Source organism: Podarcis gaigeae (assembly GCF_964106915.1).
Source record: "Podarcis gaigeae genome assembly, chromosome: 11".
Classification (NCBI taxonomy): Eukaryota; Metazoa; Chordata; class Lepidosauria; order Squamata; family Lacertidae; genus Podarcis; species Podarcis gaigeae.
In genome coordinates, this window is record NC_139687.1 from 38,725,507 (window position 1) to 38,747,326 (window position 21,820).

Sequence of the window (21,820 nt, forward strand, 5' to 3'; positions counted from 1 at the left end):
GAGGCCAAGAGGTCTTGCTGTCTGGGCAGCCCAGGACATCCAAACATACTGCCCAGGCTTGCACCCAAGGGAGGTCACTTTGGTGCTGCTAATACAGCGGTTTTACTTCACCCCTGGAGGTGCACTCCACTGTCTCTTCAGACAGACGGATGCCAACAAGTGGTGCCATTCCTGTCCCTGAATAAACCATGCTAAGAACCAACTCAGAGCCATAAATGGAAACTACTGAAAACTAAAACAAAGGGCATAACTGATTGGTTAATGGTACTTTTAAGGCATTCGAATTGACCGCTGAAAATTTTGTTCTTATGTATCTGCAACATATAGGTAAGAGTAGGCACAGATCTCCCTACTCCAGAAATGCATGTGTTCCTGCTTTGCCAGAGGGAAGAAGAGAGGTTTTGTTTCTCAGAACCTATATACTAAGAATAGAACTGTAGTGTCATGCACACTTTATACTAAAACTCCATACTGGAAGGTATGGGCAGTATCCAACCAACTCTTTACACCAGCACAAGGATTTCTGCTTACTTAACGTAACTTCCTCCCCACATGTATCCAGTGCCCTCTCCAAATCTGCCCTGGAGGGGTGGAGGAATAGATTTAGGGAGCATGGCGGGCAGGTGATTAGAAGGTCAGTTTCACAAGTCATCTACCTTGCTGTGATGGATCAACTTAGCTAGATACTGCCCTACATGTGAACATTACCCATCCTAAAGCAAAGATTTAACAAATTAGTTATATTTTAACAAAATGTATGGAACATCATTTAAGTTTAAGTGCAGAAAGGGAAATGGTAAGTAAAGAACACAGAAACCCAACTCTCAAACAGAAACCCCCATGATAACTCTTTGATTTTTTGTGCTTTTAGCGCATATTACATTTCCACAATCAGAAGAGCCATATATCAATATTTTTTAAGGAAATTGTGAGGTCCACAGAAAGGCACTCTCCAGGTTGCAGAAAGCCATGTCAATGGTGCTCCACAACTTCAAACAATCTTGCTAGAAGACCTGACACACAAGCCTGAGATTATGTCACCAAAGTCATGTTAATTTATCATAATAAAACATTTCAATTAGCAATGTAACTGGGTAATGATAATGTAACATAGTTGTGAATGTAAGAAAAAAGACTGCAGGTTTTATTAATTCTGAAAATACCCAAGAATTCTTGAAAACTGTCCAGGATAGAGAGCAGAAATAAGGGTCAATAAAATTCAATAAATGTATTCCCTTTCTCTGTTATAGGAAAATTCTACTGCAAGGATACATTTATATATCTGCACCATTTTTATCTGTTTTGGAATTGAAACCCTAAAGCTTAGTACCAAAACGTCAGCAATAAATGTTTGATACATGTTCTGAACGCATAGGAATGGATTCAACTAACCGGTCCTGATAGCAGACAACAGCACAAGCATTTCCACTAGTGCAATGGGCCTCTTCCCCTCCCCCGCCACAATGTATGCACCTGAAATTGGCTTGGGGGGTTGGGGAGAATCCCAGAACAGTGCACTGGGCACAGAAATGCTTGTGCTCACAAAGCAATATTCTTGGTACTAGGTTAAATTCCTCCCATACTCTAAGCCTGTAAGTATCTTGAGTTAATGACCTCCATCCTTGGCTCACAAGACCACCTTTAGAATTTTGTTTTATTTACTCCCTTTCATTTCCCTTCTGTTCACTGGCCAAGATCACCTTTGAACTTCTACCTGAACAAATTGCACCTGCGGATCTTGGCTGATGCTTCTGAGACACTTCCTTTCTACCAACTAAGTTCTGTTGGAACAATTCCCTATCTCTGTCCCTTCCCACATGTGCAAGGTATTCTGACAGAATTTTGTCCTCTCTAAACTACGACTAGAGAACTGGAATTCAGATATATACCTATGCAACTAACAGACCCAAAGCTATTACTGCTCTATCATTTATTATCTGAGCAGCTGAAGCCGTCCTTAACATTACAAGGTGATTTGCTACACAATTGTGAAAGCAGCATAAAGGCATACTTACAATCACATTAAAGCTAGAGAACCACCCAGTTATTCACTAACAACTCAAACCTAGGAATGCATTACTAATGAGTCATTAGGATGGGATATACCATTATTCAAATTAAGCCCACCCAAGTAATTCACTACAATTGTTTTTGAATCCTGAGAATCCTAGCTTACAACCAAAATAAGAAAGTGGGGTCTAGCTCCTACTGTATCAGAGATGTGTGAATATGTGATTGGAATTTTCTGATGTAGTTTCACTTCCATCTGTGTTGCCCATTCCTTTTCAGACAGATGGCTAGGACAATTTTAGGATGAAGTTGTCAGTGTGCAGTTTTAGTGAAAGAAGCAAATGTTCATCCTTGCAAAAGATAAATGAAACATGACCACATTTCATAAGAGAAAATGCCCACACATTTCAAACCTAATGCAACACATATTTTTAATTCCATACAAATATTAAAAAGAAAAGTGTCTTCCTTCCTACCAAATTTGCTTTTATTATAAAAAAGCAAGATAAGTAATAGCTTCAACGCCTTCCCAGTTGCTGAAAAAACACAAGCAACAAATTGACAGAACAGAGACTATCAAAACAAAGGTATAATCTGAAATACCAACCTTCAGCGCAGGGCACAACTATCAGAGCTCTGTCAATAAAAACCGTGTTTGTTAGATGCTGGGCCACACCAACACTTGAAGATTCCCGAAACTTAATATAACATACTTTGGAGGAAAAAGCAAGTGGTGCGTTGCTGCAAGAAAAAAGAAAACCAATTAGATGCTGTAGTTTTGATCTATTTTTGCTAGTCTTATGCAACTATAAATATTAATGCAAATGTAATTCTAAAAATTACAGGCCTACAGAACATGAAAACTGAAATACATTTTCTACATAGAGTTATATTTGTACCAACCTAAAGTAATCTGATACTAACTTATCCCTTAACTACAGTTAAGGGATCAGGATGTAAAACTGCACTATATCCATCTACAGGTTCTCTAGTTCATGTGAGCTTGTTTCACAAATGCACACACAAACCCTTTACCATGGTTAGGAATGAACACTGAGCAGCCTTAATCATGGTAAAAAAAAACACCTGAATTCAGCTTTTAGAATCTGAATTACTATACCCTGCTTCTTAATCACAATTAACAATCAAGCTCATGTTGCATCTGCATTGGTCTTTACTTTTTAATACAGAATATAAATAAAACCCTTCTCCTAAACATAATTCAAATACAAGCAAAGAAACATTCTGTCACCAGCAGTAAGGTTCTTGTTTAATTTCAAGTAATTAAAATATTTTAACAGTGTTCTGTAAATGACCGATGCTACAGTTAAATGAAATAAAATTGTACATTAGGCAAACTTCTGCATGTGCTTTAAGATCTTCAGTTAAGATCTTTAAGAAATGGTGGAACACTTTTATAGCTGGTATCCTTCTGGAAATACGGCCAATTCCTTTAAGGTAACAGGAAACAGAATGGCAGAAGCGATTCAATATCAGTAAGCGAGAAATGGTGCACAATAAGACATGTCCCTGGTTGCACATCAAAAACAATGGCTTCCCATTACTTCTAGGCTGTTTGTGTATTCTAAGCCATGTTTTAATTAACTGTTTGTTGTTGTTGTTTCTATTATGTTTTATTATAATTAATATTTGGTGTTAGCCGCCCTGAGCCCGGCCCTGGCCAGGGAGGGCGGGGTATGAATAATAAAAATTTATTATTATTCCCAGGAAGCACTAATACCAATTAAAAGTTTATTCTGCTAACATCCCATTCATTTTTACATATTTGAGTAGTCCCAAATTTCTGTGCCATTTACAAGTGCTTGAGGGAAGGGGGGGAGGCAGAGAATATAAAATCACTAAGTAAAATAAACAAAACTTTCCCTCATGCCTTGTTAAGAAATATGGTCTACTGTGCATCCCTTACAATCCCTTCCTATGCGTACTTATTCGGAAACTTAAAGTCGTATTAATGCAAGGACCATTAATTTCAATGAGATATGTTCCCAAGCTGCATGCAATGGATTGCAGCTTTACACGGAAGCAAGCGCTGTTGATGTGAATAAGGCTTACTCCCAAGTAACTAGTCACTAGCCTAGCCTTGGATGCAAAGCAGTGCAGGGAACGAGATTCGGGGGAAAGGAAAGCAGGATCGCCGAGGAGCCAGATTTCTCCTACATGGCGTCTTTGCTAAACGCAACGCCGAGGACAGCCTCGAGGAAGCACGAAAAGCGGCTGAGGTTTCTAGGGATCCCGCATTTTGCCTCCGCGCCCGCGGCCTTTCCCAGCACCATCACCCAGAGAAAAGGAGAGAAATGCTGAAGGACTGCGGCTGAGGAGAAACTGGCAGGGTTTTTTTTGGGGGGGGGGGGGAAACAGTCACTGGCCGCCATCTTAATTACGGGCAGCTCTCCTTCTCGTAGAACAGATGCTGCCCAATGACGCAACCACTATGAAGGGAGCCACTCGGCACCCGAAAGCAAGATGGCGAGCGCGGCATCCGGTCCGTTTCTCGCTCTCCCCTTGCCTCAAGGATTGTCATTCCCGCCATTCTCTATGGCCCCGAGGGCCCCGCTCGGGCCTCAACTTACTCCGGAGGGTAGAGACGCAACTCCTCGATGTCACCTAAGAAACCGAAGAGCGTTCGCATCTGCTCGCTAGTGACCGCCGATGATAAATTGGTGACTTGGATAACCGAAGTAGGGGTCAAAGGGAAGCCGAGAGGCACCCCGATGCCGCCGCTGTTCATCATGATGGCGGCAACTTTGCTGTCTCGGCCCAAGTAACGCACAGAAGCGAGGAGACGGAAGTCACCACCGAGAAAGAAACGGCGGAGCTTCCCAGAGCGCCCGCACTCGCGCAACTTCCGAGAGAACGCGGCTGCGCCCTGGCGTTGAGGCGGCCCGTTGTTCGTCTCCTCTATGCGGCTTTTAGCTAAGAAACGGAGGGCTTTATTCTTATTGTTGAGGCAGTGCAGCACCTGAAAGACGGGCAGGGGGTGGACGGACTGTCGAAGCATATGGAATAAACAATCCCTAAATTGCACTATGCGCAGTGCCTCCTGCCCTTTACCTCTCCAGTATCCACATGCACCACAGTTGACGCATTAGAAACCTCAGGTAGCAGATTAGATTTCCCTATTAGGTGGGGTGAAATTTTTGCACATCCCCCCCACCGTATTAAAAATCAAAAGAATTGTTTTGTACAAAAAATGCCACAACAGGGAGAAGTTTCCTAGATGGATGGGGAGAGAATAGATGGATGGGGAGACCAGGCTCTCCAAATTATGCTGGACTCAACATCCCTGACCATTTTCTATGCTGGATGGGGGCTGATGGGAACAGGCGTTCAACAACATCTAAAATGCCACAGGTTTCTCGCTCCTGTCTAGATTTTGTGTTTTCAAAAATGGACAAACAGCCCTTACTACTGATTTGCTGCAGTAATCCCAGGTGCATCCTGCACCTTGCATCCACTTATGGCTAAATCAATTATGCCTGCGTAATCTCTGCACTCCCAACTAAACCGGGGGTGGGGAAAATCAGAACTGAGGGCTTTGCACCTGCCCATTAGGAGAGATAGGAAGCCCAGAACACTTGTTCTTTAGATGTCTCTTTTATGAAGAGGCACGTAGTAAGATCTTGGATCCCCTACTGGTGAGGCTTGCCGACCTCCCGCAAAAGCAAAAATTTGACCTTTTGCTGTTAGGCAAAGATCAGAAGATGACCTGGATGGTCGCCAGATTCTGTGTACAGATCTGTAGGTGCAGACCATCGCCCAACTCAAAATAGCCCCAAACACGGCTCCATGGGTGATTCTGAGTCAACTCCCTGGGACAGTTTATTGTTGTACATTGTTGCTAAATTTAGTGTTGTACATTGTTTTAATTGTCTGTTTTAACCATATCTGCACAGCAGTTTTTAATGTTGTGAGTGTCCTCTATTTAAGAGGCTTCTACTCTGCAGCCTTGAGATCTGACTGGAGAGCATTCCACAGGGCAGGCGTGACTGCCGAGAAGGCCCTCTGCCTGGTTCCCTGTAATCTCACTTCTTGCAATGAGTTAACTGCCAGAAGGCCCTTGGAGCTAAATCTCAGTGTCTGGGCTGAATGATGGAGGTGGAAACACTCCTTCTGGTCTAGTATTAGGAGGGTGAAAAACCATCTATCTATTTGCTTTCATCACACAATGTGTCATTAACCTCAGATGTTGCAACCTTTTCCTGAGAAGAAATTTACAAGAAAAACAAAATCCTTTGCATGAGTTGCTGAGCTCTTTGTATGGGGCTGCTGCTGCTGTAGCAGCAGCAGAAAAGATGAGTGAGCAGCAGCTGCTGTTAACCAAGGGCTGAGAGGTAGCTTGCGACTACAACAACTACAACAACAAAGTCTACATGGACCACACCACCAAAACCACTAGCTGGGTCAACCCATGGGATAGGTATGGAAGGATGGGTGGGAGGACAAGAATGAGCAAGTGAGCAAGGTGTCTGAGGTCTCCCTGGCCAGGAGGGGAGCAACCTAGAGGCAAAGTGTGCAGTTTCACATGGCTCCATCTTGCTTCTCCTCCAGTTATGCTCAGTGCCAGACTTTGGGCTCTCACATTTCAGTGGCACCCTACACAACGCTAAAATTTGGCGCCCATTCTATAACATCGTTGTGAAGCCCCCTGCGGCACAGCACCCATTGTGGATGAACCAGTTGCACTACCCTAAAAACATCTCTGCTTGGTGGCGTGCAAAGACAGGGAGGTGTGTGAGAGAGAGGAGGGGGGATAGGAAGCTGACAGATTGTGAGGGACCTGGGAATTGGGGCCAATCGGTATGAATTTGGGCCAGGACTGAACTATTTTCAGTACCTGGTCTCCACTCCCAAAGATGCAAAGTTGTACTGTAGTAGAGTTTAAAAGGGGTCCCTGAGCATGTGCAAAGTGCCTTTCCCTCTGCCCTTAAATAACTAGAGATTTTGCATGCACACAGAAGAGAGCATTAGCCCTGGAGTTGGGGGGGGGGAGTGCCAATACAGATCCTTGCCAAGTCCATAAGGGACCCTAGAGATATCTCTGGTGTCCGGTTAAAGCTGCAGTCTTATGCACACACTGAGAGTAAGCCTCATTGAATACAGTAGGACTTACTTCTGAGTAGCCATGTACCTCGGGTTACATATGCTTCAGGTTACACACGCTTCAGGTTACAGACTCCGCTAACCCAGAAATAGTGCTTCAGGTTAAGAACTTTGCTTCAGGATGAAAACAGAAATCATGCTCCGGTGGCGCGGCAGCAGCAGGAGGCCCCATTAGCTAAAGTGGTGCTTCAGGTTAAGAACAGTTTCAGGTTAAGTACGGACCTCCGGAACGAATTAAGTACTTAACCCGAGGTACCACTGTATAAGATTATACTGTGCCACTGTTGAATCTACTCTTCTCCCAAGAGTAGAGTACTTACGTACAGATTCATCTAGAGCAGGGTGTAGCCAATGTGGTACCTTCCAGATATTGTTGGGACTACAACTCCCAGGATGCCCGTGCTGCTGGGAGCTGTAGTCCAACCACTTCAGGAGGGCACCATGCTGGCTGTTCCCCGAGAGGACTAGTGTTGTACCACCTGTAAAAAAGCTAATCACTTATCAGATAACTGCTCTACAAGAGCTAACTATTGCAGAGGCTGCACTCCGCTCTTTAAGGTTGGGTCACTGGTTCTCCCAGAGGCTTCCTGCCAAAGTTCTCCCAAGGTTGCTATTGCAGGCATAATCACCCTCAATGCTTGACTAACTGCCTCCCAAATGCCCACAGGATAGAAGAGAGAACACCAGCCAGATCAGTCCCATCCAACATGACCAATGGACTAGGATCATCTTCTGGTTTGAGGCAGCACTTTCCTTCAAAGGGACTTAAAATCCAATACAAATAAGGGTATTTAAAACAAAGAGAAAATTCCAAGAATCTCTGCTTGATTATAGAATGTTATCAGTGGTAGATTCAAATGATTTAGAAAATTTCAGATTGATGTAGTGAAATCAGTAAATTACACAGCGATTTAAAGAGCATTAGTTTATTATCTATTCTCCATGTGTTACTTCAGAAACAATTTAATTATATACAAAATTTGGAATGCTGAATAAATGCTGATCAATAAAAACATTACATAGCTGCTAATAAGGGAATAGTTACTTTTTTAAAAAGTAGTACAGCAAATTAATGATAAAGGCTTGATTCTGTGTGTTGCTTATTGCTATGATTGTGTTCATAGGATGTGTTTTCAATTATATACACATTTTTGAAACTCCAGTCAAAAAAAGTAAAAAATGTATTTACACAATAAATATGTGGGGTTTCCCCCCAGAATTTGTCATTTGAACTGATTCTTTAATGAACTGTCATGAAAAGAATATTGAGTTGACAAATACTTTATTCATTCGATGCCAAAGCAACCAAGTGTGCAGATATATCTTATCTGACAAGATGAGAAACATTAAAAATCCACGGCTTCTGAATAATGATCTTCTGTTTTGAATGAGCTTTCTTCCACAGCTTCATTTCACCATCATCCAACACAAATGGTATAATGCATCCAACATGTCTTTTTTTAAAGTATCATCAATGTTTGATTTCCAATGTTTGATATACTTTTTCTAGTTCCTTGCATCAAAAAGTAAAATAAAATAAAAAAACCCCAACCCCTAGAAGGCCACAAAGTTTCTTTAAATTCTCTCAACAAACAATTATTCTTTTTGGCAACACTATTGTACAAAGCTATTCAACTAAATTAAATTCTAACAGCATGGTTTACACTGCTTGTTATTTCATACAAAACTGAATTTGAACACTTTATTTCAACCTGATGTTGTCAAAGATAAATGGTGTCCATGATCAATAAAGAATCAGTTCTGATTTGGGACTTTTTGCCCTTACCATGATTATAGTTTATGCCTCAAATCCTCAGATTAGGACTGATTTGTCGATATTCCCTTTTAAAAGGCTGAAGTTACTAATATAATTAAAAGCAATGAATGTAAATTTTTGAATTCTCAATAAAAAGTAGAGAAATTTAAAAGACACTTTTAGAAGCATGGTAACACTGAAGCCTGCCATTATATAGCTATGTTTCTCATTTTCTTTAAAGATTAACAGCACACAGAAAATAAGTGAACTTTACCAAAATACAGCACATTTTTGCTAATATAAAAATCAATTCCTATGTAAATATTAATGAAAATCAACTAAAATTAATGTACAAAGAGTTGTTAAAGGGTTTCAATTAAAATTATCAAAAACTATACACAGTACAATATGCAGGTGATAACATCTTTGAGTGCAATATCATTGGAGTCTGTGTATTTAAAAAGTACTGCCTTTATCTGTTAAGTATACAGGTTCCTTTCTGTTCCAGCACATCTTTCCAAACACTATAGTAGGCTGGTGCTTTTGCTAATTTCACTTTAAAACTACCAATTTCTACTTATTAAAAACTGCAGTAACTGAATATTGCTCCAATGACAGATTAATAATTCGCCTTTAAAAAAACAGTTATTGGTCTTCTATGGCACTTTTCTCTGGTCCATAATAACCATGTATTACTTATTACCCTATAGGTTAGGCAATCTCATCTCTGTTATATAAAGAAAAAAGAGGAAAATAAACATAATGTTTGTCATAAACAAAATTAAATATGTATAATCCAATATTTTATACAAGTAATAAGGAACAAAGGCAGCCTGTGGTAAATCACTATTACGTTAATATAGTTAGAAACCCTTTAATGACTCTCAAGTGTCTAGTTCACATTTAATGTCACCTGTAGGAACAGCCCTTTGAGAAAGATCATTACAAACTGGTGGGTCACAAGTCCCCATCCCTTTGCTCTACAACTTCCCAACAGCAATTCTCCCATCACTCTGCAACAGTTTCACTGGCTTTGGTTACCTAGCTCCAAACATATTGTTTCCTTTTAGTCTAACAAGGCAATTCAAGGCCAAACAAAATCACGGTTTCTTTCCTAACCCTTTCCTGAACCATTTACTTCTGGGCAGCCCAGTCCCCACAGGCCTCACTGCCATGAACCCCATTAAAAAGAATGAAGCTTTTTTCTGGCAGAGTAAGTTAGAGGTTTGGAACATGCACACATGTGATAGATATATAGGTGATGAGTTACAGGCAACACAGTTTAAAAACAAACAAACTGGCCATTTAGTTTTTTCTTTTTCGTTTTTTTAAAAATCTATAAATAGGTTGAAAATGGAGTATTTAATACAAGGCAGAAGAAAATCACCCTTTTGCACAAAACTGGGGATTTCCGTAACAGACAGGAGTCTCTGGGCACAACTCCACAGCACAGGTGAAAAAAGTCGTGTGATTAAAAACACTCAAAGTTAAATTAAAGAAAACAAATAAGACAGTCAGTTGATGTGATATGAGCCAATCCTGTAGAACTCCCAGAAGTGTATTTATAGTCTCTCTAAAAAGACTTCACATTTTATTGCATTTTTCTATTGGTAGATATACATTCTCATGCTAACTCGTTTCCCTCTTTCTTTCTTGATCCCATACTTTCATGGCCATTTTACCTGGCCTTTCAAAATTATCCCAGCCAGCCCCACCTTCCATCTACCCATTCATCTGTACAATATGCACATAGCAAAGCCAACATATCAAATCTTATCCACATCTACAGAAGTGGTTTCAACAAAGACATTAAAACCAGGTGAACAAAAAAAAAAAAAAAAGGCAACAAACAGCTACAGGACAGAAAGCCCTGCCATCTGTCCATTGGCTACAATGGAGGCTCCTTGTACACAAAGTTTAGTTATGTGTATGCGTTATCCAAAAATAAACCTACCATCTGTACAAAATACACCACAGGTTTGTTTTTGGAGGAGTGATTTTTGATTGCTACAATGCTTTAAAACTCAACAAGGTTGACTACAATATGCATTTCCAAAACTGTTTTATCTATGTTCTTTACAGTGGTTTCCCCCCTATAACCACAATATTATTTTATTACTGTACATAATTTTAAAAGTTTTTGTATATAAAAATAATCAAAATATTCAGTTTCCCACAAGTCCTTCAAAGCATCACGTGGACGTTTCTCCTTCCTCCACAGTATTTAAGAAAGTTCTCGAACAATGATGAGTTCCACTGTGTTCTGAAAAGTCTTTAGTAAGGATACCGCTTGTCCATGATCAATATTGATGAAGCTATATCCATTAGCCTGGAAAGAAGATTTAAATCCTGTTAAGTACAGAGGAAAACCTTTTCAATAACAGTTTATTTTACCTGTTTAGCCAACTCTAAATTTGATGGTTGTTTTGAGATTGCTGGAAGTGACAGTGGTTCTTCTTTGGTTCTTCTTCAAAGCAGTAGCAGAAGAACCAAAGGGAAGGTTAAATTGATAGTGTGATATGCTGATACTGCCTGGGTTGTCCTGATAGATGGTGTATGTTGGGCTGTCCAACAGGTCGATCCCTGCAAGGTTTTGGTAGATCGTCGGTCGATCTCTGGCTTCCTTTCCCTCCCTAAAAAAAGCTCAATAACTTTGATCTGACCCCCCCCCCAAAAAACGGGGATAGATCAGATTTTAATTCTGAAAGTAGATCGCAGTCTCTCGGGAGTTGGCCACCCCTAGTGTAAACCATGAGAAAGACAGAAGAAATGCAACCCTGATAATTCTCTTGGACCTCTCAGAGATTGTTATTACCCACTGGCCATGGTATCCGGGAGAGGCTCTTTGCACTGGAAGTTTAAGGTATGATGATAAGGTGGTTCCACTCCTACCTGGAGAGCCAATTCTAGAAGGTAGTTCTGGGGAACTACTTCAGGGTTTTGTCATGTCCCCTCCTTTCTAGCATGTATATGGAATTGCTATGTAAGATGCCACCAGCATGCTGACAACACCCCTTTCCCCACCCCTCTCTTTTATTAAATTAAGGTGGAGCAATGAAGGTATGGGAATGGTGCCTATATTCCATAAGGGGCTGGAATAAGGGCCAATAAACTGACACTCAATTCCAATGAAACAGAAGTTCTGTGGTTTACAGACAGTCCTTTTTTCTGGGGGGTATGCATACTCCTAAACATTTTGTGAATCTAAGTTTGGCCTCATTGAGGGGCAGTATTTCAATATGAGTAGGAAAATGAGAGTACCCCTAAACATTTCTTAAAGGAAAAAAAGCACTGTTTATAGGTATTAAACTTGTTCTGGATGGACTTGTCTTGCTCCTAAATTATCAAGTGTGTAGCCTGGACGTAAGTCCTGGATCAAGCTATGTCACTGCAGGCCCAAGTAGCCTCAGTGGTGGTCTCTCATGGACAGAGGTAGCCCGGCCTCTGTTATCCATGCTCTGGTAGCATCTAGAATTGTCTACAATAATTAGATGTTTGTGTAGTTGCTTTTGAAGAATATTCAGAAACTTGCGATCAGAAGTGACGGAGCGGATAAGAGATGGGGAAAAGAGACAATATTTTGAAGGCTGCTATAGTGATCAACATTAATAATTGGTAAATTGCTTTAAGCTACATTACCTGAATAATTTTATCGCCTGGCTGCAACAGTTTAGATGCTGGTCCTTCAGGCTGTACCCTGGTTACAAATATACCCTTCAAGTGAACAGGAAACAAATGTTAAATACATACATGCTGGTTTATTGGAACACAACCCTCTATATCTGCAGTAGGGATTTTGACTTTTATATTTGAATGGCAGATTCTCTGCATCATCCTAGAAGTTGTATCAAAAACTGTGCAAGGCAAAGTCGAAAGTCCCACTGTGCATGTGCACAGTGGTTCAAAATACTGGGCTGGCCTTGTAGTCACTATTGCAAATAAATTTTCACTTGTTTTTGTCTTATCCAATGCTGCACTAGGACTGCAAGATATTTGTCCCATGGGCTAGAAAAACAACATGCCAGTGCTATTTTTTTCTGGGGAAACACAGGGGTACCCCTAAACATTTTTTTTAAGGGGGAAAAAAATTGACATAAGTGAAGTTAGCCACAACAGAACAGCTTTCTATTAACACCTAATTTGGCTTAGCTGCCTTCAGGTTAGAGGGTTTGCTTTGGAGGAAAGATTCTCCTTGTTTTCTTAGGCTTTCTTCCTATCTTACCAGCAATCAATTGACCCGAACCCCACTATTCCTCCATTTGTAAAATGAACAGCATCCAGCAGGGCACTAGGTGATATGAAACTCAGTCATAATCTGAGCAGATCCACTGAAATTGACAGACTTAAGTCAATTGATTTTAATTAGTCTACTCCGAGTATAACTAATGCTGAATATTACCTGTTTATTTTACCATACATAAGTATGGTAAATCTTACTTTTGAAAGTAAGGTTTTAAAAGAGAAGTCTGGCAAGCCTTTCAATTTCATCACTCAAAAGAATTCGCTGGATAAGGCGTACAGCTAAAACCTCGTGTTGTAGGGAATGTATTACATATTGGCGTATGATATGAAGTCTGGCCTATGATATGAAGTTTGCTTTATTAAATTAGCCAGACTACCATGAAACTAAAATTCATCAACATTATGGTAGTTCTATAATTTCCTGCGACAACAGGAATTGTGTTTTCCAAATACCTACTTTCCTCAAGTTTAACTCTATCCAGCCTGTTTTTCTTTTTCTTAAGTAGTAATTATTACATATTCCATCTTAACAATTCTTTGCACACAGAGCTAAACTCAATATTGGGCTTATGAGGTCCTTCCACCTCCACCATCTCTCTCTTCCTATTGTGTAGCTGGTTAGATAACAGCACAAGAAAAAGAGTGAAAAATAATGTTTATTAATGCTGGGGGTGGGTGAAGTGCATGTATGTGTGTGTAAAGGGACCCCTGACCGTTAAGTCCAGTCACGGACGACTCTGGGGTTGCAGCGCTCATCTCACTTTACTGGCCGAGGGAGCCAGCATTTGTCCGCAGACAGTTTTCAACTCATGTGGCCAGCATGACTAAGCTACTTCTGGCAAACCAGAGCAGTGCACAGAAACGCTGTTTACCTATTTATCTACTTGCACTTTGATGTGCTTTCGAACTGCTAGGTTGGCAGGAGCTGGGACCGAGCAACGGGAGCTCATCCCGTCGCGGGGATTCAAACCGCCAACCTTCTGGTCAGCAAGTCCTAGGCTCTGTGGTTTAGACCACAGTGCCACCTGCATCCCTGTATGTGTGTATACACACACACACACAAATGCAACTGTTTACAACTATTTATTTATGGTTAATATAGTCCATCCTTCTTCCCAAAAGGAAGCATGGGAAGTCTGAAAGAAAAAAATGCATTAATCATAAAACCTTTAATACATCAAAGAGTTCCTCCTCAATAAAGACCTCCCAAACAATAACCGTACCCAAAGAGACTGGATCTATTTAATACTCACATCATCTTCAGGCCTGAAGGGATTTCCTCTACCACCGATTCCTCCTGATATACTAAATCCAAGCTCTGGATCCTTTTCAATTCTCACTCTTATCTAAGAAAATCAGAAAATTGATTTGTTCTGCATGCTCAAGTTCATGGAAAAACTGCAGCCAATACATAATCCATTTTTTATATCACATAATACTATGCTATACTTCTATATTTTCAAGTTCACCAATGCTTTAAAATTTTATATTCTTTGTATTTGTTTTGTATGGGTTACTCAAAGTGAAATACTTACTAAATAAATAAACAAATATTTCTCTAAGCATATTGGGCATATTCCTGAAAAAAATTATATGGAAGCATGAATAACAGTGGTAATAAGTGGGCCTTTTCAGCACTGGCCCCGATGTGGTGGAACGCCCTGCGGGACTTGACATTTTTCCGCAGGGCCTGCAAGACAGAGCTGTTCCGCCTGGCCTTTGGTTTGGACTCGGTCTGACCCTTATGTTTCCCTCCCCTTATGGTCTTGATTTATCAGCTGTTTTAAAATGAGGCTGCATTTTAAATTGCATTCTAACCTATATTTTAAGTTGGTTTGGCTTTTTTCTTCTCGTCCCCCCCTCTTTTCCCCCTATTATGTTTTTACTGTGTTTTTAGCCACACTGAGCCTGGCTCTGGCCGGGGAGGGCGGGGATATAAATAAAAAATTATTATTATTATTATTATTATTATTATTATTATTATTAAGGTGACAGGTCATCAGTAAAGGACATTCGCAAGGTCTCAACCAAGTAAATGTTTCCAATGCAGAACAATCTGAGAATTTATTCATTAAGTCGTAACTTTTGCCCTTACCTCTTGCTTTGACATCTCGTGGCTTTGCCTTGATGGACCCTGGGACTGACTATAGGGTGGCTGATGGGCAACTTTAAGCATTAGATAATCAATTAATTGCTCTCTAGAAGGATGTCTTGCCACAGTTGTTTGGGAAGCAGGATGATGGATTTGGCTATAGTTTGCCTGAGGTCTTGGAGGCTGGCACATCTGCCCATTCGTCAAAGGTATCTGGATAAATGAATAATTCTTAAGCAACATTTTACATCCGCAAGAATATGCATATATATTATCTTGATGCTCAGCTGATAATGATTTTGCAACACTTACAAGAGATTTTGTTGTCAAACATGTCTGTTGTATTCTTCTTTTTAAAAAATCTAATGGCATTATACACAAAACAAATGGGAATGAAATGGATTTTTTTCCAACTTTTGTTTAGAAGAAACTAGACCACTGGGTAATGGGCTAAACTAATCAATTAGGGAACATATAATTTTTTTTGGTGGAAGTACTCATAGATTTTTGAATTGCTTTTGAAGTTTTAGTATATTGCTTATGGTTCTCAAAGGATGCGGCAGGGGAAGATAGCAAATGTGATGGTAAGATCCAAGGACAATCAAAGAAACATTTAAACATTTCGGTGTACTATAGTATAGTATAAAAAAATTCTTTTTTATTTGCATAATATGAATAGATATCTTTTCAAAATCAGAGCAAGAGCATCAAGTGATACTGAGGACAACATAGTTGTGATCTAGAACTACTGTTTTAACAGAGAGCTGGAGAAGACTCATTTATATTATATTTTGTGAATGATTCATGTTCTTAAGTAGCTGCACTGTTTTATACTTTCTGGATGTTCCATGATCATATTAAAAGTAGTTGTGTTCTATATTATAAATTAAGCATTGCTAGAAGTTATTTATTTTTGTTTTCAAATGTATTTTTATCAAAAAATTCAGTGTGGCACAAGAAAAAAATTATTCTGAAAGTGTGGCGCAGAGAAAAAGGTTTGAGAACCACTGGCTTATATGAATGCATGAATAATGCATTTATTTTCCCACTTTATACACAGCTATCCAGGTGTAAATCTCACTGAGTCCAATGTGACTTGTTTCTGAGTAGACATGCAAAGAACAGCTGACATTTTCTGTGTTATAACCTGTCTTGAGTACACACAATTAGGTAAGTAAATAGTTGCTCATTTTTTTTCTTCACTACGCAATTCTTGCCCATAACAATGGCCTTGTTCAGCTGCAGTTAACAAGGTCTGGACTTGTGAGCTCCCAACTCCCCTGTGCTCCTACAATGCAGCCACAACAGGAGACTGGAAAACCAATAAGGCCAGAATGGATCGGCATTTGAATCCCGCTTCAGGCAAGGCAGAAAATGAACTGAGCCTCCAAGGAAGGCGAGCAGCTCACATCTAGTAAAAGGATCGCATTTTCTGCCTCCTTCAAGCAAATGGAAGATGGAAACCCAAGTGCCACTCGAGAAGGGAAGTTTCTGCTTCCATTCTAAGTGAACTGCACTTTATTTATTTAAATATTTAAATAAATAATTAAACTGCACTGCAATTAATTTAATTATTTCATAAAATTTATACACCGCTTTATTGTATGTATATATATTTAAAAAAAACTTCAAAGAGGTTTACTCATTATGCTCAAGCCTGGACAAATTCTGGTCTGCCTTAACTATAATTTAGGGAAACATACCAGCTTCACACAGTGATTAATTTCCCTAAACCATAGTTAACATTTATCACAGTTCTGCATTTGGATATAATTAACCATTAATTAACTAGAAATGAAAGCTTTTGATCTTCTTGTTAACAGAACAGGGAGGTGGGAGCACAGAATCCATAGTTTAGCATTGCACCTGAACCAGATAATTGTGTCAGAACAATACTTTTATAGATTGTGAGTGATCCCTGTAGCTTATTACCTGCACAGGAACTTTCTTCATGTTGTCTGAAGCAACATCTTTGAGGCTAAGTGTGGCAGATGAATAATTCTGCTGTCCAGCAATGAATACATCTTCCTGACATTGCTCTACTGAGGTTGATGTTTGGGGATGCTTTAAATGATAAAAGCATACAAACATTACTGCTATATTGTAAACACACTATATAAGAATTGCCAATTTTGTTCATATGACTGTTAAGCATATTACTTTGGTGCATTCAAGAATTTTATCATATTAATCAGCCTTGAGAGGACCATAAATGTTAACTCCAGCTTTTGAAACAACACTGGAACTTACTCTGAACTGCATAATAAATCTATTCATTAAACAGTTGCTATTTAAGGATTTGCAAACATAACACAAAAGTCTTTTGTTAACTTTGTTCTGCTAGATTTACCCGATGCCCATCCACTTTTTGGAACATGAACCTCACCATTGCCACTTCCAACACCTTGTCTTGCTGAACTATGTTAACAATTTAGTTTGCATGAATTCCTCTAAATATAATTTCTATTGCTTATTTTCCCTCAGGAATTGAAAGGTAGGTGGGACTACGACAGCTGTTCTCTTTTTATGACAGAAGTATGGGGTTCCAAAACAGCTCAGTGGAACTACTGTGAGCTGTGTATCAAACATATCACCATCATCATCATCTTATTATTATTAATTAGTATTAATAGAGCACTATCAACGTGCAGAGCTCTTCACAGACTGACCAATAAAAAGATACATTCTTGTTCCAAGGATCTTAAAATGTAAATCAGTGAGAAACAACAGAAGGAAGAAAGATTAACAACGCAAAGGCAACAGGAAAAGAATATGGTTTTGTTCAGTTACATGCTAAATTACATAATAAGGAATGAGGAGTCAAGATTTAGCCAAAGGTTACATGGAGGAAGACCCCGGGAGGCAGGCGGGACAGCAAGGAGAAAGTGCAGAGTGATGCATCAGGAAGAATTCAGTTGGCTGAGGATATTGGAGCTGGAGACAGCATGTACTGCAATATGATAATGAAAAATAAGGGAAGGGAAGGTCAGGCTAGGCTATGTTGGATACAGGAGCAGACAGGAAGCCAGTACAGGGATCTAAAGAGGGAAATGATATGATATTAAATATGATAAGTGAATTGTTTTTGAGTGCCAAGATGTGGCAAATGAAGGCCAGAAAGGAGAAGGCTGCAGGACACAAGGTGAAAGATGGCCTGAGTATGAACTGGAATTTTTGCCAAGAGGCAAACAGGAATGGTCTTATTTTTGCAAAGTTATACAATGTGATTTGGAAACAGATTGAATATTGAGAAGAAATAATCAAAGATAATGTTCGGGCCTCATGTCCTATAAACAAAATTAATGATGATGTTGAGTAGAGAATCCAAAGAGACAAAAAGGCTTGTGGAGTTGTGTAAGTTCCTTGGACATATTAAGTTAACTTTTAATCAAGAAAAACGAGGGGGACTATAGATGGCTCATAACATAGAAATGACTAATTATATATAACTACAGAATATTACTAAATTAAATTTCCCCTATTATCTATGAGGAGAAGTTGGTGAATCCTCGTGAACCCCAGAATATAGAATTGTGATTCTGGCTGCTGCCTATGTCTTTGTAACACAAAACTGCAGTACTGTTTACATAGTTTCATCAGCGTACAGAGCACTTTTTATAGGGGGCTCTGATTACATTACACAAGTTAAAATAAAAGGGAAAACATAACAGGGCAGGTAGTGAATAGAAAAGCTAAAGCATCAGTGTGAGCCAATAGAAATACATAAAAATTACCACTCCAATTTATTTATACTGTATTATCATAGAATTCCACAGGCTGAAAGCAGTAACCATCAGGTTACACTGACACCAGATATGCTTGTAAGATAATAAACTAGCTCAGAACTATTGAATTATGTAAACATCTCAAGGAAGGAAGCTGTTTTTCCATCCTTGAAAAGCAGAATCCCTAAGGTCACCTGCCAATCGAGGGATAAATCTCTTCAGTATCTTTATATGGCTATCAGTTGGTTTGTAGGCAGAACATGCCAAATTATTATTTAAAAAATTAAGTCTAATTTCAGAACTGCTCTTCTCTGATGCTTTAGCAGAAAGCATTTTAAAAAATTACAAATATTGAAAGAAAATTCTTCAATAATTTCCATTATTGAATCATCATATTACAGTAATGGGTGGAATCAGCCACAATCTAGAATTACACAATTACAAAAGTGCAGTTTTAAAGGCACTATCACATGCCTCTTCCAATTTCTTACTAACAATAGCCTGTTTATGTATGTACTCACACGAACAATGTGAACACCAGAACTCCTTCCGTCTGCAACACTCAAGGCAACATTGCCTTGGCTGCCATGCAGATCCCTAGAGCTGCCATAGTGAAAGCTGCTAACTGGAGCATAATTGGAATTAAAGGACCTAGACAGCATGCTCTGAATAAAGAGGGGACAGATAACAGAGATTAGTGCAGCATGCATAAACCACGGGACACGTTATACACCAAGTCAGTATGGACACACATACTGCATAACCATGCAAAAAAGAAATATCATGCACCCATTGTGACTAGAAAAAACCTCAGTGACATGCCGTGTGATCTTACTTGTTGTAACGTAACAAGCAGTCTGACGTAACAGACACACAAATTACGTAAAAACAAGCCCATTCAGAATGTGCACAACGCTAAGAAAAACATGTTTAGCCGTCATGTTTTAAACATCCTCAACATAATCTATGGACAGCTAAGTTTACAAAAAGGGAAAGTGGATGACTGAAGTACACTTTTCTGGAAGCTCATTCTGAGCAGAAACACCGTTGCCTCGACATATTTCTGCATTGCAGACAACTCCCCACTTACATGCAGTTTATTTGCGCGTGCGCGCGCACACACACACACACACACACACACACACAGGGTCGGGTATCTGGAAATGGGCAGCACCTGGGCAACCAAGCCCAGCCATCCCTCTGGTTCTTCCTCACTCATCAGATGTGCCCATCCATGGAGCGTGTGAGCCGGAGGAACAGTGCAGGTTACCCAGCTGAGGTGCAGGGAAGCTTCACCCCTGCCCACCAGCTGAGCTGAGACTTGTGACCCCCCCCCCCAATTTTGCACAATTTTGCATATGCAGACAGGGGTTCAGAATGTAACTCCCAGGTAAATGGGGAGTAGCTGGTATTTTAGGGGGCAGTTTTTCCAACACTCTTTTCTGGTCTTTCAAAACCAGCACAAAATTAGAAGTACTGAAATTTAACATGACTTAAATTGAATTTAGAAGACTAGTAAGTTTTATCTTCAAAGTTTAGAATTTTCAAACCATTTTCATTTACTTAAGATGCGATAGCACTTTCCGGTGCTGATACTGATTATGACAACATTGGTTTAAATCATCATCATCATCATATATATATATATATATATATATATATATATATATAGTCAATAAAGGACACAGGAACAACAAATGCAGCAAATCTGGTAGTTTTGCAAAGTTAGCTGACTTGACAAATGAATCAGGAAGGTTCAAACACAAACACTCACAGTTCCTAAATGTTTGCAATATTACTAGATGTTATGAGGAAACCAATAATGATAAACACAGGCTAAAATCCTGAGCACTGTAATAATAATATTTTTATTATTTATATATGTCCCATTTCAATAGCTCCCCAGCAGAGAGAAGTGATATTTAAAATATTTTTATTCTACTTTTCCTCAAAAGGAGTTCAAGCTAGCTAACAATTAAAACAATAAAATAAGAAAAAGACCATAAAAACTACAAAAATTAAAAGCAACAAACGTTAAGCACATTAATCAAAAGTTACTCAATAAAACAATTTAAACTTTCTCCAACAGCATGCCATTAACATGCAGTGAAATGTTATTCGAAAGATAGCACGGCAGGCTTTCCTGAAGGAGGAAGTCCAAAGCCTGAGCCTAGCTACTGAAAAGGTCCTTTTATCGATCCTCAACTAGATGTATTTTAGGAGTCATTGAAGCTTCTATTGAAGATCTTTACAGCTTCATTAACTTTGAACCATGAAATCAGGAATCCCCTCTAAACCGCACCCCATAAACTAATACTCAAACCAGGATCATCCCCCAAAACAAAATTTTACAACTGTTTTCAGTGAAAACCCCAAGTTTTGAAGGGCCCCTCAAAATGGGTTACTGTTTTAGTGTGGGGGCCATACTAGAGTTACTCTTCTTCACCTTTTGTTTTTCAATGTATGCATGAGACTGGTGCACCCAAAGAGCCCACCAGGATTGCCTTCTGAGTAGTCGAACATAGGATTTCAAGATAACTTATCATGACATATATCTGTCTCTTTGGGAAGCAGAACTTGCCAGTTAATAGTTTCAAATACAGAGTTGTTGTTTTTAAAGTACCTTTTATTGATACCCATTCCAATGTAAAGGGTCTATTACCAGCTTCTTTAGGAGCTCCCAGGAAAGTAGGCAGAACAAGGGTTAAAGACTACACATTGTGAAGACCACAGGCCTCTCATCAATTTGTATGGATACTCTCGTGTGTATTAAACATGTTCTGAACCAGAATCTACATTTTATGTTGCCTTACAGTTCTGCTACTGGAATTGTAAAAAAAAACAACCAGAAATGTTTTATTTGTTATAAAAATC

General features: G+C 39.4%; 2 protein-coding genes and 1 long non-coding RNA gene across 16 annotated transcripts in view; 1 reads left to right on the forward strand and 2 right to left on the reverse strand.

Annotated features, from left to right (window-relative positions):
- SREK1 (splicing regulatory glutamic acid and lysine rich protein 1) overlaps positions 1-4,823 on the reverse strand; it is a 28,099-nt gene extending 23,276 nt beyond the window's left edge. For 4 of the 8 annotated variants that reach the window (XM_083703470.1, XM_083703469.1, XM_083703468.1 and 1 more), the window contains exons 1-2: positions 4,602-4,823; positions 2,618-2,751 (exon numbers count right to left, since the gene is read on the reverse strand). In XM_083703470.1, coding sequence (XP_083559596.1) covers positions 2,618-2,751; positions 4,602-4,762 — 295 coding nt within the window. In that variant the 5' untranslated portion in view covers positions 4,763-4,823. The remainder of the gene's footprint in view (positions 1-2,617; positions 2,752-4,601) is intronic. The other 4 variants (XM_083703474.1, XM_083703472.1, XM_083703473.1 and 1 more) reach the window with 3 other exon arrangements.
- A 2,011-nt stretch (positions 4,824-6,834) lies between these two features.
- On the forward strand, positions 6,835-10,888 carry LOC310827602. Its single transcript, XR_014556460.1, has 2 exons — positions 6,835-7,147; positions 7,384-10,888. It is a non-coding gene; the product is annotated as an uncharacterized lncRNA (long non-coding RNA).
- The window catches only part of ERBIN (erbb2 interacting protein), an 85,435-nt gene continuing 71,656 nt past the window's right edge, over positions 8,042-21,820 (reverse strand). For 4 of the 7 annotated variants that reach the window (XM_083703414.1, XM_083703412.1, XM_083703409.1 and 1 more), the window contains 6 exons: positions 19,468-19,611; positions 17,154-17,285; positions 15,225-15,434; positions 14,383-14,475; positions 12,527-12,601; positions 8,042-11,216 (listed from right to left, as the gene is read on the reverse strand). In XM_083703414.1, coding sequence (XP_083559540.1) covers positions 11,112-11,216; positions 12,527-12,601; positions 14,383-14,475; positions 15,225-15,434; positions 17,154-17,285; positions 19,468-19,611 — 759 coding nt within the window. In that variant the 3' untranslated portion in view covers positions 8,042-11,111. The remainder of the gene's footprint in view (positions 11,217-12,526; positions 12,602-14,382; positions 14,476-15,224; positions 15,435-17,153; positions 17,286-19,467; positions 19,612-21,820) is intronic. The other 3 variants (XM_083703415.1, XM_083703413.1, XM_083703411.1) reach the window with 1 other exon arrangement.